Source organism: Carya illinoinensis, chromosome 15 (genome assembly GCF_018687715.1).
Source record: "Carya illinoinensis cultivar Pawnee chromosome 15, C.illinoinensisPawnee_v1, whole genome shotgun sequence".
NCBI classification, from domain to species: domain Eukaryota; kingdom Viridiplantae; phylum Streptophyta; class Magnoliopsida; order Fagales; family Juglandaceae; genus Carya; species Carya illinoinensis.
In genome coordinates, this window is record NC_056766.1 from 36,991,599 (window position 1) to 37,007,056 (window position 15,458).

General features: G+C 36.4%; 1 protein-coding gene across 4 annotated transcripts; it reads left to right on the top strand.

Annotated features, from left to right (window-relative positions):
* Window positions 1-322: 322 nt before the first annotated feature.
* Window positions 323-14,870, top strand: LOC122296327 (alpha-dioxygenase 2-like). 4 transcript variants are annotated; one of them, XM_043105924.1, is made up of 10 exons: window positions 323-579; window positions 696-956; window positions 4,960-5,109; window positions 11,186-11,319; window positions 11,734-11,947; window positions 12,538-12,683; window positions 12,854-13,087; window positions 13,697-13,899; window positions 14,002-14,245; window positions 14,332-14,870. In XM_043105924.1, exons 1-10 carry the CDS (start codon window positions 478-480, stop codon window positions 14,555-14,557), a joined length of 1,914 nt encoding a protein of 637 aa, XP_042961858.1. In that variant the 5' UTR covers window positions 323-477; the 3' UTR covers window positions 14,558-14,870. The 4 variants fall into 4 exon arrangements, with proteins under 4 accessions (XP_042961858.1, XP_042961859.1, XP_042961860.1 ...); XM_043105925.1 differs by having other exon boundaries at window positions 324-579; window positions 12,538-12,686; window positions 12,917-13,087; XM_043105926.1 differs by lacking the exon at window positions 4,960-5,109 and having other exon boundaries at window positions 324-579.
* Window positions 14,871-15,458: the final 588 nt, after the last annotated feature.

Consider the following 15,458-nt stretch of genomic DNA (forward strand, 5'->3'; position numbering starts at 1 on the left):
ACTGCAATACATTATAGTGGAAGTACTAAGAATCTTCAACAAAACGTTATAAATTAGCTGCTTGCAATACTTAATACTTGAAAACATATCAACAAAACCACGAATTAGATCATATTGCAAAAATATATAACTGATTTCTGCCCCAGCCGATGAAACCGACCCGAAAATTTGGCATCTCATTGGAGAAGTGACTACTGATGAATGCTCTACGTTCTCCATAATGGAGCATTTAATGGAGGGAGTAGCTTGGGGCCGGGTGCCGATTAATGCATACGTACACTGTCTTGGTTCTCCTATAAATTCAGATATACATACCGCAGACACGTTTACATAATGGGTGGGAAACAACAACTACTTCTTTAAGTTCAGGCCCATCTCTAGCTAGCTAGCTCTTTATTCTTTATTTTCCTGATCAGTCTCAGAGACTCATGATCTCCAACACCCTCAAAACATCAGGAAAAATCTTCAATTAAATCAATGGCAATACTCTCTCTTTTCAGTAGTACTTCACCTTTCATCCACCCACAACTTCTGCAAATCGTGGCCAAAATGACTCTCCTCGACACTTTACTCTTCTATGTTAGTACATCTCTCTCTCTCTCTCTCTCTCTCTCTCTCTCTCTCTCTCTCTCTCTCAGCAGTATCATGTATTGCATCAGAGATACTACATCTTTTACTGTTTATAATGGTATTAGGTTGTGCACTTTGTGGACAAGCTGGGGATATGGCACAGACTACCAGTACTCCTTGGACTTGCCTATTTAGGGATCAGAAGACACTTGCACCAACGTTATAATCTGCTGCATGTGGGAGGAACCTATGGCCGGAGATATAACACTGACGAGTTCGCCTACCGGACGGCCGATGGAACATGCAATCACCCTACTGATGACACAGTTGACAGCCAAGGAACCTTTTTTGGTCGCAACATGCCTCCATCTACTTCAAGATACGGGGTAAGGCTAATTAATTAACTTTTCACTTCTATTGCAGTACATGCATCATTTGTTGTACTCTCACTATCTATGATAATAATTTATCACAATTTTATCACAGTTTTTAAAGAATTTTATGCATAAAATACTCTGAAATAGAAACTCCTACTCACAGATAATAAAAAACTCTTAACATCCATTTACAACTTATAAAACTTTTTAAAGTTCTAAGTGAGTAACGTAACACACTACAAGAAAAAGGGATTCGCCGGAAAATGTCCTATATTTGCCAAAAATACATGTTTCTGGTCATTTTTCCGTCAACAAAACTTTTTGGTGACAGTCGCAAAATATTGAATTTTTCCGACAATATTGTGTCGCCAAAAAGTCTTAAATTTGGCGACAAAAACATATTAAACCATGGTTAATCTTAGCCGGAAGGACTTAAGGTGCTTATGCGAAAATGTTTCACATAAGCACCTAGGAATTGTTTTTTGTTTTTTGGCCTTTTTCTTTGGTTTTAGCCAGTGGCAAGTCAACTTTCCAATTAAATGATTTGCAAGGTTTCCCATGTTCTGAAGCTTTAATAGCTATCCTTTTTTTATTTTAAAGGACAGTAATAAAGATGGAGGGGGGACAGATAAGGACTAGGACAATGACTATTGGCTTAAGAAAGATGATAGTCTCACCGCTCTTAGCTTTCGGTGGAGTTACCGCTGGATTTTTTTATTTATTTATGTAATGATTAAAAAAATATTTTTTAATAATATTACATATTTTAAAAAAAATTTTGAAAATGTTAAAAAAAAAATATATATATAAATACTAAGATAATGAACGTAGCTCCTAGAGCGGTGTACATAGTACCGTCAATTGACTTAATAGCTATTCATTTATGGTTCTATATATATATATATATATAGAGAAATCCTGCAAACCGGTCGAGTTTCTTAAGGCCAAATAACAGCCCACCAATAGTATAGTGACACTTAGATTTTCTATCACAATAATATCATCATGCACTGCATCAGATTGGAAATCCCTTTCTCGTCTCCCACCCCCTTCTCCATGAAAGATGAAACCCACCTTTCCAGGAATCGCACGACCCGCTCTCGCAGCCTTCGCACCCACTCTCAGCAGGGAACCCCCCTTTCGCACGGTTGCCTTCACACTCCGTCTCCACCCACTTCATCTATCTCCCCTTCATCTCCAGTGACCCACTCCATCTAACGCCCCTTCATCTCTTCCAATTTCTGCATCTTCATCTTCTTACTCTGCTTTCTGCTCGAACCAAATCAATTGAAGATTTATCGTGACAGTATCCACTACAAGGCATCATTGCAGCTGTAAGAGAATGACAGCCTCTTCACTGTAACTATACATGCATGTGTGTGCACGATTCTATTTTCTTTCACCTTTCTTTACTGTAGAATCCATTCTAATTCTCCCTCAAGAAGACAATTAACAACCGAACTACGACATCCAATCGATATATGTACCTGGCAATCCGACACTAAATCCATTTCTTTTTGCATATACACCCCCAAAACAATAAAATAAACTCCTGATCATCAACACCAAGTATATTAAAACAATTCAAACATCGAGAAAGAAGAAATTTTACTCAAACTGGTGCAAAAGAAACAAGAAATTGATCGCGCAACATTTACTAGTCAAATTCTAGACCATGAAATTGGGAAAAGTATACATCAAATTCAAATATTAATAACGGTAATAATGAACACAATAAAATAAAATGATCGCTTGAAACAATAAAACCTTAGATGTACATGTAGAAAATGTAGAGAATGAGTTTACGTAATTACACCGAGTCCATGAGACGAGTGAATTAGAGAAACGTTCACTAATTTAAGGGTTGTAGGAAATTTCACTGCTAAGCAATAGCACCATCAGTACTGGCAGAGAAATGGGTGTTGTTGCCTTTTCAGTCATTCATATGCATCACAACAATTATGGGTGGAGGATTTTAATGGAGGAGAAATGGGTCTTGTGCCATGGAGTATATAAAGGAGAATTAAGAAAATTAGAGAGGATTATTCGCGAGAGAGAAGGGTGCACGTAGGAGGCATTCGGAAGGGGGGAGAAGAAGATGAGAGAGAGAGAGAGAGGGAGAGAGAGAGAGAGAGAGAGAGAGAGAGAGAGAGAGAGAGAGAGAGAGCGGAGTGCGGTTTAGAGTAGATATATTGTCTATTCCACGTGCACGAGTGTAGGTTTAATTTAGTGTGATTTCTGATGTGGCAGCTTATAAGTGGGAGGCTGTTATTTTACGAATAGCTGACCGACCGCTTGGAAGCAGCTCTCATATATATATATATATATGGCAGTAACATTTCTACCCATTTTCCCAAAACAAAAAATATTACAATATTTTTTTTAAAATTTTAAAAATTAAGCACCCAGTTTTCTTTTTTACAAGAAAGAAATTAGTAATATTTTTAAAAAACATTTTAACTATCAAAAGATATTATAAAAATAAATTTATAGACTAATTTTTTTTTTTTTTGAAATAGACTTCAATTCAATTCATGAATGAAGAAAATTACAACTATGACCAATAAGTCTGGGTACAAACCCTAATTACAAATCAACTACTTATCGGTTACAAGCTCGCCCATACACAACTTTCATCATGCCGGACATTATTTAAAAAATTTCAAGAAAACTCTCTAACGACACAGTCTTTTCTGAGATGTGAGACTCTGTAAACAGAGATGTCCATCTCGACTTGTCAGAGAAAAAAAACACATTTCACATTTCACTCTACCCTCTAAAGGAGAAAAGGATTTTCCACCCTCATCCTCCAAAGAAGGATAGGGACTCACTACCCTCCTCCTCTAAAAGAGGAAAGGGAATTGTCTATTTCAAAATTCCTTATTAACCTAACAGAAAAAACAAAAATTAATACACCAAACAACCCTAACGGAAAAGCGAACAAACAAACACTATGCTCTCCACGCCGTATGCCCACATCGTCTGCCCACGCCGTATGCCCACGCCGAATGCCCAGCTTCGTCACCGTCAACCTCTCCCAGCAACAATAAGCCGTGAACAACATTTCCAAGGCTAAAACCAGATCCGATAACCTCCACTATGGGCTGACAAAGGCTAAACTAGAGACAAAACCAACCTCTATTTTTCAACCAGCAAAAAACAGGGCCAACGAGAGGTTTATTATAGACACCCAAAGCCAAAAAAATAGGGCTGACAGATTTAACAACCATACGAAAGAGGAAAAAACTAAGCAACCGTCTAACCACTGCAACACCTGATTTTTGGCCACCAACCATGGGAATGTCCACCATGAGTTGTGACCAGGCTCCTTCCCAGAAACCGCTTCAACCCCTCCATGCAGCTCAGCATACCACCAGAAACAAACTCTCTGTTTTTCATGGATAAAACAAAGCTCCTTTACCTTGCGGGAAGCACCCCAAACCATCATGCAAAACCATCATCTCCGGAGCAAGATACCCTAACCACACTTACACCGTAACCCTCCGAAATGTCCCCACAGGAGACTATACCTAAATAGTCGGGAACATCGGCCAAAATGAAATCGAGAATCTCCACCCCAAAAAGAAATGAATCTTCGCCCAGCTGGGTGAAATAAAAAAGTAGAGGCCTCGGGACACCGCCTCTGGTGGTGGCCTTTCAACCATCAAATTGCAGCAAAAAACATTCTTATTATCTCTAACCAAAACAGAAGAGAAACGGGCTCATTTCTAACCAAAACGAAAATGAAAGCTGGAAAAAGATTGGGGGAGGGAGGGAGGAGCCGAAGCTCCACCTCTCTCGGACGTTCCTGTTCTTTTAACCTAGAGAGAATGGAGAGCTTAATTTATAGACTAACTTAATTTGATATAATACATACGTTAGATTATATATTATTTTTATTATAAAGTAAATATTACATAGGTATCATATTAAATTATTTTAATGTATATATTTACTTTTGTAAAAGTAGATATCTCTTATTTTAATTTCTTAATTGTTTCTCTATGTATAGTTGCTAGAGCCTCACCCAACGGTAGTAGCCTCAGAGCTTTTGGCAAGGAAGAAGTTCATCGACAATGGAGAGCAATTCAACATGATAGCCTGCTCATGGATACAGTTCATGATTCATGACTGGATCGATCATTTGGAGGACACCGAACAGGTTTCATGAACTAGCTCGAATATTATTGTCTTAATCTAATTAGCTCTAGTGCGTACGTTTCTATAAATTAAGTGAATTAAAGCATCACGACAAGAAAAATAAATATTTTGTACTGATGAATTATTTAATATAAAAATGACTATATATTTATGATAAGAATTAACTCATTTTGATAGAAATTAAAATTTAAAATTATCATTTTTATAACTATAACCGATCACATATAAACATTTTTCTTGTAGTGCATATTTTTTTTTTTTTTTTAAATCACCAAAGAAGCATAGTTTTATTCATCAAAAACATCAATTACATCAAAGCATCATGCCTAATGACTTGAGAAACAAACTCAGGAAAAGAATGCCACCAAATCACAAGATCATCTATATGTAATGAATGTCTAGCTAAATAATGAGCCACAGCATTGGCCATCCGACCCCTATGCCTAATAGAAACTTTAGGAAACCTTTGCAATAACCTCCTAATCTCAAAGACCAAATTCCCCCATATAGACATAGATTCCTGATCAGTAGTAAGTCCTTGTACCACCAAAAGGGAATCTAGTTCTAGCTCGAGCTCAGCAATTCCCAAAGGCAAGCAAATTTGAAGGCCTCTTAACACTACCAAAAATTCAATCTCCATCAGATCTGTTACTTCATGTTCTGGTTTACTTGCTGTGAAGATCACCTGACCACCCTCATCTCGTAGAACCATTCCTACCCTCGAGCTGCACTGGTCCTAAAAGATAGCCCCATCAGTGTTATGTTTCAAGGCCCCTGCCTGTGGAGGAGTTCAATTGCACACAGGCTTTAATCCCTTTCTCTACTCTGCTATGGCTGATTTCTGTTCTTGCTGAATGAAAAAGCATGATCCATAACTTGCTAAGGAGACAATCTTTGCTGCTCAAAAAGTAGTTTATTCCTTTTGTGCCATAACCCCCATGTGCAAAGAACCATTTGTTCCATCTCCCTTACCTTGTTACTTAATGCCAGTTGAAGCATAATCTGGACAAAATCGAATAAGCCTGAAACATTCTGCAGAAAACGTAGCTTATCCAATAATGCATCCTTAAAGGTCACACAGTTAAGCAAAGCATGATTTGTATCTTCTTCTTCTTGTCTGCACCATGGACACATTGCATCTGTCACCACCTTTTTAAGTAGCAAATTCTTCAAAGAAGGTAAACCCTCTTTACACACCCTCCATACAAATATTTTCACTCAAGTAGGAACCTGCATTTTCCATATTTTCTTCCACATTGTTGTTTGGTCTTCTCGAGATGATACCTCTCCTTCTTGATTACTTGCAGCATCAGTCAGGAACAGTCTATAAGCACTTCTGACACTAAACTGACCACTCTTCTCATGTTCCCATACCAACGCATCAGACCTACTAATAGAGGTTAACACCATATGCAACACTTCTTCAGCTTCCCTTGGAGGTAAACATCTTCTAAGCTTTTTCACATCCCAACTTCTAGTTCTGTCATCAATTAACTTAGAAACTTTCCAATTTAATTGGGATTGAGTAATGGAATCTGAGACTAGCACCAGTTTATGATTTGGTAACCAATAGTCAGACCATATATTAATGGCCTTACCATCTCCAACCCTCCACTTACAACCTTTAAGAAGATAATGCTTAGCTTCCCATATACCCCTCCACACAAAAGAAGGGTTTGCTCCTAGTTTGGCCTCTTGGAAACTTGTTGAATGAAAATATCTTGCTTTATATAATTGATGCAGTAGCAGACTCTCTTCTTTAAGGATATGCCAACTCTGCTTTGCAAGAAGGGCCAAATTAAAGGTCCTTAAATCCTTAAAACCCATCCCTCCATGCAACTTGGACTTACACATCTTCCTCCAACTAACCCAACTGATTTTATTCTCCTCTTTTCTTTGCCCCCACCAAAATCTAGCTATCAAACTCTCCAACTTAGAACACAAAGAGACAGGCAATTTAAAGCAACTCATGATGTAAGTTGGAATTGAGAGGGCTACTGCCTTTATGAGTACCTCTTTACCCCTTTGAGATAACAGTTTTTCCTTCCACCCTTGTAATTTAGTCCACACCTTATTTTGCAGCCCAGAGAAAGCTTGATGTTTTTCTCTACCCACCATTGGAGGCAATCCCAAATACTTATCATAATTTTTCTGCTGTTGAATACCCCAGAACTGCATAATCTCAACTTTAGTAGTAGATGATACATTCTTGCTAAAAACCATAGAAGTTTTGTCTTTGTTCACCATTTGTCCTGAAGCTTTTTCATAAACCTCCAATAAATGACGAATGTTTCTATTTGTTTGTGTTGTGGCCCTACAAAATAACACATTGTCATCTGCAAACATGATTTGATTAATCTTTGGAGCACCTCTGCAAACACAGATCCCTTCCACTACATCTTTAACATTAGCTTGCTGAAGAAGGGAAATAAGACTTTCAGTACAGAGAATAAAGAGTTAAGGGGATATGGGATCCCCTTGCCTTAACCCTCTTGAAGGATAGATTGGGCCTTTAGTTTCTCCATTCACCAAAATAGAGAATGAAACAGATTTTACACATAGCATCAGTAAACTAGTCCATTTAGCACCAAAACCCATAGTTTCCATAACTGTTTCCAAGAATTCCCATTCTATTCGATCATAGGCCTTACTCATGTTAAGCTTTAGAGACATGTAACCTTTCCTTCCTTGCCTTTTCCTTTGAAGAAAATGCACTAACTCATAGGCAATTAACACATTATCTGAAATTAATCTTCTAGGGATAAATGCAGATTGAGAGCCAGAAATCAACTGAGGCAAGAACCTTTGACACCAACTTATAGATAACATTGCAAAGGCTGATTGGCCTAAAATCAGAGACCAACTCAGCCTTTTTCTTTTTTAGAATCAGTGTCACATAAGTATGGTTTAATAGAGAGGGAAAACTACCAGTATTCAGCACATCTAAAACAGCTCGAGTAACATCTTTATCCACAATAGACCAATATTTTTGGTAAAATAATGGAGCCATACCATCAGGAACAGGTGCTTTTTTTGGATTCATTTCCTTCAAAGCTACTTCAACTTCAGCTGCCACAAACTCCATTTCCAGATGTTGTTTCATATCTTCTGTAACTCGACCCTTTAGAGCCTCTAAAAACTGCATATTGCCTCTATGTGTTGAGGATGTAAAAAGCTTCTTGAAATAGTTCAGTATAACTTCATCTCTCTCTTCATCCACTTTCCAAATACCCATATCATCTTTTATACCTTTTATCATATTCTTTGCTTTTCTCTGTGAGGCTTTATGATGGAAAAAACTTGTATTTTTATCACCCTCAGTCAGCCATAGAGCCCTTGACCTTTGTCTCCACATAATCTCCTGCCTTTCCAACCAATTATAAACATCCATTCAAGCTTTCTTTAAATCATTTGTTCTATGACCCTTTGGATCAGAGGCCTCAAGTCTTTTTAAAACTACCTTTGCCTGTCTTAGCTTTTTCTGCACATTACCAAAGCTATCCTTGTTCCACTTTGCAAGATGTTCACCACATTGCTGAATCTGTTTTAGGACACCCTCCATAGTTCTATCCCCATTAATATTAACCCAAGCCTTCTCAATGAGTGGTTTGCAGCCTTTATCCTCCTCCCACATGGCCTCAAAGCGAAATAACTTTTGTCCTCTCCTCTGAGCTCTATCATTTTGCAACTGTAGTTTAATTGGCACATGATCAGAGTATACCACACTTCCATGACTGACATTTGCCATAGGATATAAATTCTTCCATGTAAGATTAGCAAGACCTCGATCGAGTCTTTCACTGATGTTGTGTTGAGGTTCCCTTTTGTTGCACCATGTAAATGGATTACCAATATATCCCAGATTTAGTAAACCACATTCATCAATTAAGTCACGAAACTCCTGTATCTATCTGTCAGTTCTTGCTCTACCACCAACCTTTTCATTAACACTTACCACTTCATTGAAGTCTCCCATCAAAAGCCAGCCTTGATCACGAGGAATTTGAATGGATCTAAGTAAATTCCACGTCTCATGTCTCCTGCTAGCTTTAGGCTAGCCTACACCCCAGTAAAATACCAAGGACCATAGTCAATTGAAGAGTCCTAAATACTAGCATGGATATGATTCTTAGAGTAATGCTTAATGTCCAAACTTACATCATTCCTCCATAATAAGGCAAGACCACCACTCCTCCCCTCACTATTAACTGCCAAACAATTATCATACCCCAGCTTGTATTTAATTTTCTCCATTTCCTTAACTTGTAACCTGGTCTTTTGTAAAAACAAGACCTTGGGACCTTCCTCCCTGACTAGATCAGAGAGAGCTCGAACTCCACGTTGGTTCCCAAGCCCACGGGAGTTCCAACTGAGGAGAATCATTGGGGCCGGCAGGGTTGTATAACAGCCTTTATCGATATGAACATATCCTCACCAACCTGCTCAACCATGCTTTCTCCTACCTTCCCTTTCCCTCTTACATCCATCTCAGCCAGTTTTACTTTCTTTTTTCCTTCATGCACTAAATTTGTATAAATTGCATTATCACCATTATCAACCTGCCATTTCTTACATGTACTAGTGTTTTTTGACAAATTACTCGTACTTGTGTCTTTAGCACGTTGTTTCCAATTTGATCGAGGGGATCTTCTCTGAGATTGTTTTATAACAGCATGCAACAGGGCTTGACTTCCTATAGAAACATGGGCTTGCGAGGCCTCGACTGTCACCTGGCCCACCATGGGAGACTCCACATGTATCACATTCAAATTACCGTTACTTTCACCTTCCGAGATCTACGTAACTAAGATTCCAAATTCACGTCGAGTCATCCCCTCCCGCAAAGTCACCTTTAGTCATAAAGCCTCCTGCCACCTCATTAAAATTCTTTACTCTGCAACCAACAAGTCCTGAATATTCACCACCCAGATCAAATGGTTCCGGAAATGCAGCACCGTTACAATTCATATTAACTGCAGCGTTGTCACCCTCCTTCGTCCTCGCCGGCTGTCCTTCCTCCGATGAGCTTTTCTTCCCAGACATAGTACTTCCTTGTCGAGAACTATATGGAAACCTACGAAGTCCTCCATCCGCACGAAGCCAGCTACCAAACTGTTTGGTATCACTTGTTTGTCCAGCAGCAGTCTTGCACTCCATCTCATCGTGGATAATCCTTCCACAATTAAGGCAGAACCGTGTCAACTTTTCATAGTGCATAATTGATAATATCATCACGATGAGAAAACAAAGATTAGAAGAATCAATAGAGAATGGAAGAACTCAAATAAGCTTAGTGCATGTAATGAAAATCTCCACCAGAATTACGTCCACACACACACACACACACACATATATATATATATTATAGATATATTTCACAACAATTACAATCACTTGATTCAATACTATTTAGAATAACAATAAAGAATAATGATTTCTATAAATTTTAAATAGATAAATTTTATGTATGTATTCTTTTTGTAAAAAAATAAACACCACTTTGAAAAATATAAAAAATAGAGCAATGCTACGTACAGTCCCTATTTGAGGACTGCAATGTGCAATGCAAGTATAGACAATTTTATTTTTAAAATTATTAAAATATCCCTCTTAAAATGATATTTTTTTCTCATTTAATAAAGGGTTTGTACATGTAATTCCCACTTAAGGACTGCAAATAGAATTTATCTAAAAAAATATATATTTACTTATTTTGGTAGAGCTCACCTTTTTACAAAGAAAATACTATGTTATATTCTTAAATGTAGAGCTCAAAGTTAGCACTATTAGTGCATTTGAGTGTCTTTTTTAATATTAAAAAAATAAAAATTTTATGTAAAGTTATTTTTAAGTATTTTTTACGTACTCTACTGATGTGATTGATCATGTCACTTTTTTTAATATAAAATAATTATTTTGACTAATCATATCAATAAAGTGCATAAAGATTATGCAAAAATGATGTAACAAAACTCACCAAATAATGGCTTATGATGATCACGCATGCTTAGACACGACTGTTATTCAGCAATAATTAGGCAAGAGAAATTATTGTTGCATAAATATTCTTAAAGCAGGTGGAATTGAGAGCTCCTGATGAAATTTCAAGTGGGTGTCCCTTGAAATCTTTCAAGTTTTTTAAGACAAAAAAGGTTTCCACTGGTTCTCCACATTTAAAGATTGGCTCTTTGAATACAAGAACTCCTTGGTGGTAAGTAATTTTGAAAGTAACCACTTTTATTACTATCAGTTGCATCTTTTTTTTTTTTTTTTAATAAAAGATGAAGGTATTTTATTATTTTTAATTTATTAATTATGACCTTACATCATAATGTAATATTATAGTTAGTTATATATATATATATATATATATTATAAAGATGGGCTAGGATAGTATCTCATTATTTTTATTAAGATAAATGATATTTATAATTTTAAAATGTGCAAGTCATAAGCATTACGTGCTACATTTGTTAAAAGCAGTTAAATCTAGAAGTCAAGTGAAAAATTATTTTTTAATGATAGACTCTACTTTTTTGTAAGAGAGAGAGAGAGAGAGAGAAGCTCCATTCAAAAGAATATGTGCATTTTTTGAGAAGTTGAGTGCTACTTTTGACACGAGTAGGGATGGAAGTGTAATATATGGGAATAACAAGGAGGGCATGAAAAGGGTGAGAACATTCAAAGATGGGAAATTGAAGGTCTCAGAAGATGGGCTGCTTCAGCATAATGAGAAAGGTATTCCCATCTCGGGTGATGTACGAAATTGCTGGGCTGGTTTTTCCCTCCTACAAGCTTTATTTGTCAAAGAGCACAATGCTATATGTGATTTGTTAAAAGTAAGTCATGAATTCATAATTTTTTAATTTATTCTTATATTATTCTTTTGTTAAAAGTGGGTGCTTAATTATTATGTACTTGAACAGGTCCAATACCTAATCTTATTAATTGGTTTCGCACCAATTTGTATTTAGAAAATGAGAAGTACTATAGATACAAAGAGATTTATATAAAAATAAACTTATAAACTGACATGGTTTCATATGATTGTTAATCTACTTTACAATAAAAATAAATTTACACTCTGACGGACCGCATCAAGCCACATCTATTTGGGGGGTTTATTTCTCTTAGAGAATTGCAATGATTACTCTATCTTAACATCAGAATTTCTTATTTCATCTTACTGTTATAAAAATAAGTCTGCAAGTTGCGATGTAGATTGTCATAAAAGGCTCAAATTTATATTCGTTAATACCAATTAGTTTAGAATGGATTGACAACTCAAAATGTGACAATATGCAATCAACATGAATGATAATATATGCAATTGATGAATAAGTTAGCATTCTTTTATGGGCTGATGAATAACTTAGTAACATGCATTGTGTAACTAACAATTTTTTCTTTTATTTCTCTTTGCTTTTAGGTACATTATTCTGATTTGGATGACGAGCAGCTCTATAGGCATGCAAGATTGGTGACCTCGGCTGTCATTGCTAAAATCCACACTATTGATTGGACTGTTGAACTCCTAAGGACTGATACTCTTCTAGCAGGGATGAGGATAAATTGGTAAGACTTGAAATAGTAAAGAAGTAATTAATTCTTACATTAATTTGAAGTTTTGGAAATGATAAAATCAGCAAATATTAATATTATATTTGGTACAATTATGATCGTTATTGTTCTCTAATTTACACAAACTAAAAATCATATCATAAACCATGTTTTCTTGCATGCAGGTATGGGTTTTTAGGGAAGAAATTTAAGGATACATTTGGACATATATTGGGACCAATACTCAGTGGTTTGGTTGGTCTAAGAAAGCCAATAGATCATGGAGTTCCCTATTCACTAACTGAAGAGTTTGTTAGTGTCTATAGAATGCATTCACTTCTGCCTGATAAGTTTTTCCTGAGGGACATCACATATTCATCAACTTCAGATCAAGACAAATGTCCTCCTGTGCTAGAAGAGTACGTACCTTCCTTTTTCCTCTCCCACAATGCGTTTCCTTGTCATTTTTCTTTCACCTTTCATGGGATTTCCTGCATGGTAAAAGTGAAAAGGCTTTCATAGCATAGGAAGTTAGGAACCATATAAGGTTTTCTATGGTGAAGTCACTGGTTATTTGCAATTGTTATAGTATTGCCATTTATGTTTTTTTCATTACTTGCAGCAAATTATGTTGTTGAAAAGAAATGAAAATATAAAGGAGATGATGGAATTGTAGAGGGATTTGAATTAGTTGTACAGGAAACAAGGGGCTGGGGTTGGGGAGTTGTGTTCCATACCAATTCGGGTTTGGTGTATTTTAGGTAGCTTTCAAGGGCTTTTGGGTCATTCAGGACACTCTAGTATGCGCTGGGTGTTTTCTTGTATACGTCCAGTATATTTGGTTACCCTTATTGATATATATAATATTTTTACATTAAAAAGAGAGAGAGAGAGAGAGAGAGAGAGAGAGAGAGAGAGAGAGAGAGAGAGAGAGAGATAATGGAATTAAAGCACATTGATGAACACTAATTTATGGTTGCCAAGTCATAAATAGTGCATGACTAACTTGAATGGGTATGAAATTTCAGGGTGCCAATGAGGGAATTGGTTGGTACTGAAGGGGAAAGAAAACTTTCAATGATTGGAATGGAGCAAATGTTGGTATCAATGGGTCATCAAGCTTGTGGGGCAATCACATTATGGAACTATCCATCATGGATGAGAAACCTTGTAGCCCATGATATTAATGGAGAAGATAGACCAGATCAAGTTGATATGGCAACCATGGAAAGTAAGTATTCATTTCATGCTTCAAAGTTCTAAACTTAATTTTCCTTTTCATTTTTAATATCCATTACATTCCAGATCTAATTTGATGAACATTGTTGACTAGTTTATAGAGATAGAGAAAGGGGGGTTGCTAGGTACAATGAGTTCAGGAGGAACTTGTTGATGATTCCTTTAAGCAAATGGGAAGATTTGACAGATGACAGCGAAGTTGTTGAAGCTTTGCATGAAGTGTATGGAGATGATGTGGAGAAGCTTGATCTGCTAGTTGGTTTGCATGCAGAGAAGAAGATCAAAGGCTTTGCCATCAGTGAGACTGCTTTCTTTATCTTCCTCCTAATTGCTTCAAGGTACATCCAATACCTTTGAGAACAAAATGAGATCTTAAATCTTCTTAGATAATTATGCTTATATTTGTATATATGATGCTGTTCAGGAGGCTAGAAGCTGATCGCTTTTTCACCACCAATTTCAACTGCAAAAGTTACACAGAGAAAGGCCTGGAATGGGTTAACAAGACCGAGACTTTGAAGGATGTGATTGATCGGCATTTCCCTGAAATGACAAGGAAATGGATGAAGTGTTCCAGTGCATTCTCAGTGTGGGGTTCGATGCCAAATCCAACTAACCACATACCCTTGTACTTGCGACCCGCTACGTAACGTCAGTAGTGGTAATCTTGTAGAAAAAGTCATTTGCAAGTCAGTTTAAAGGAGACACTTCACACTACTAATGCGACAAAATGTTATTAATGATGTGGAATATGTATCCACCACACTGGCTTGCAAGTAGAAGAGCATCTCGTAAAGTTGCACGTTATACCCTTATCAATATGTAGAGTACAAGTTATACCCTTATCAATATGTATATACTCTACACAATTTTACAAGCTCTACTGAAGTTGTTATGTGAACTGATAATCTACAAAGTCCAGATGTTATAGTTTGCCATGGGTAGTTCTATGGATTTTGGTTATTTTGTATTACCAAATACCTGCAACTAAACAAGCAATATAATTTCCTTTTATTATATAAATACGAGCTACTCTCAAGTCTCCAGGACAGTTACTAAGATCTGATCGTTCTTCTAATCTTAAACATAAATTACCTATTTTTCATAAATGGTAATTTAGCCTCCGCTGCAATGGTGATCATAATAGTAGGGTTTATAGAGCATTTAGGACAAGCAAACCATAAAAAGATTCTAAGGTGCCGTTTGAATAGTGAATTGAGATAAAAATTGAAAGTTGAATAAAATATTTTTAGAATATTATTTTTTTAAATATTATTGTTTTGAGAATTGAAAAGGTAAAATTGTTTATTATATTTTATGTGAAAATTTGATAAAATCATAATGATGAGACGAGATGTGATGAGATAAAACACTTTTACTATCAAAACGGGGCCACTGCCAGTTTGAAATAAAACTCAAAATAATAATTCTTTTTGAGAAACAAATAGGCTTTTTCTCCCAAATGAAGAAAATATCCATGAATATAGCTTGACTTTTGTAGTATACTATCTAAGCCTTGTCACTGAACACTAGCAGTGTCATAGCCTAAAC

What these genes read in the sequence shown, in the direction of transcription:
- LOC122296327 (XM_043105924.1), top strand. Translation starts at nt 478, where the DNA reads ATGGCAATACTCTCTCTTTTCAGTAGTACTTCACCTTTCATCCACCCA. An exon ending in ATTTGGAGGACACCGAACAG is followed by an intron (nt 5,110 to 11,185) that starts GTTTCATGAACT and finishes TTCTTAAAGCAG; the next exon opens with GTGGAATTGAGAGCTCCTGA. An exon ending in AATACAAGAACTCCTTGGTG is followed by an intron (nt 11,320 to 11,733) that starts GTAAGTAATTTT and finishes TGACACGAGTAG; the next exon opens with GGATGGAAGTGTAATATATG.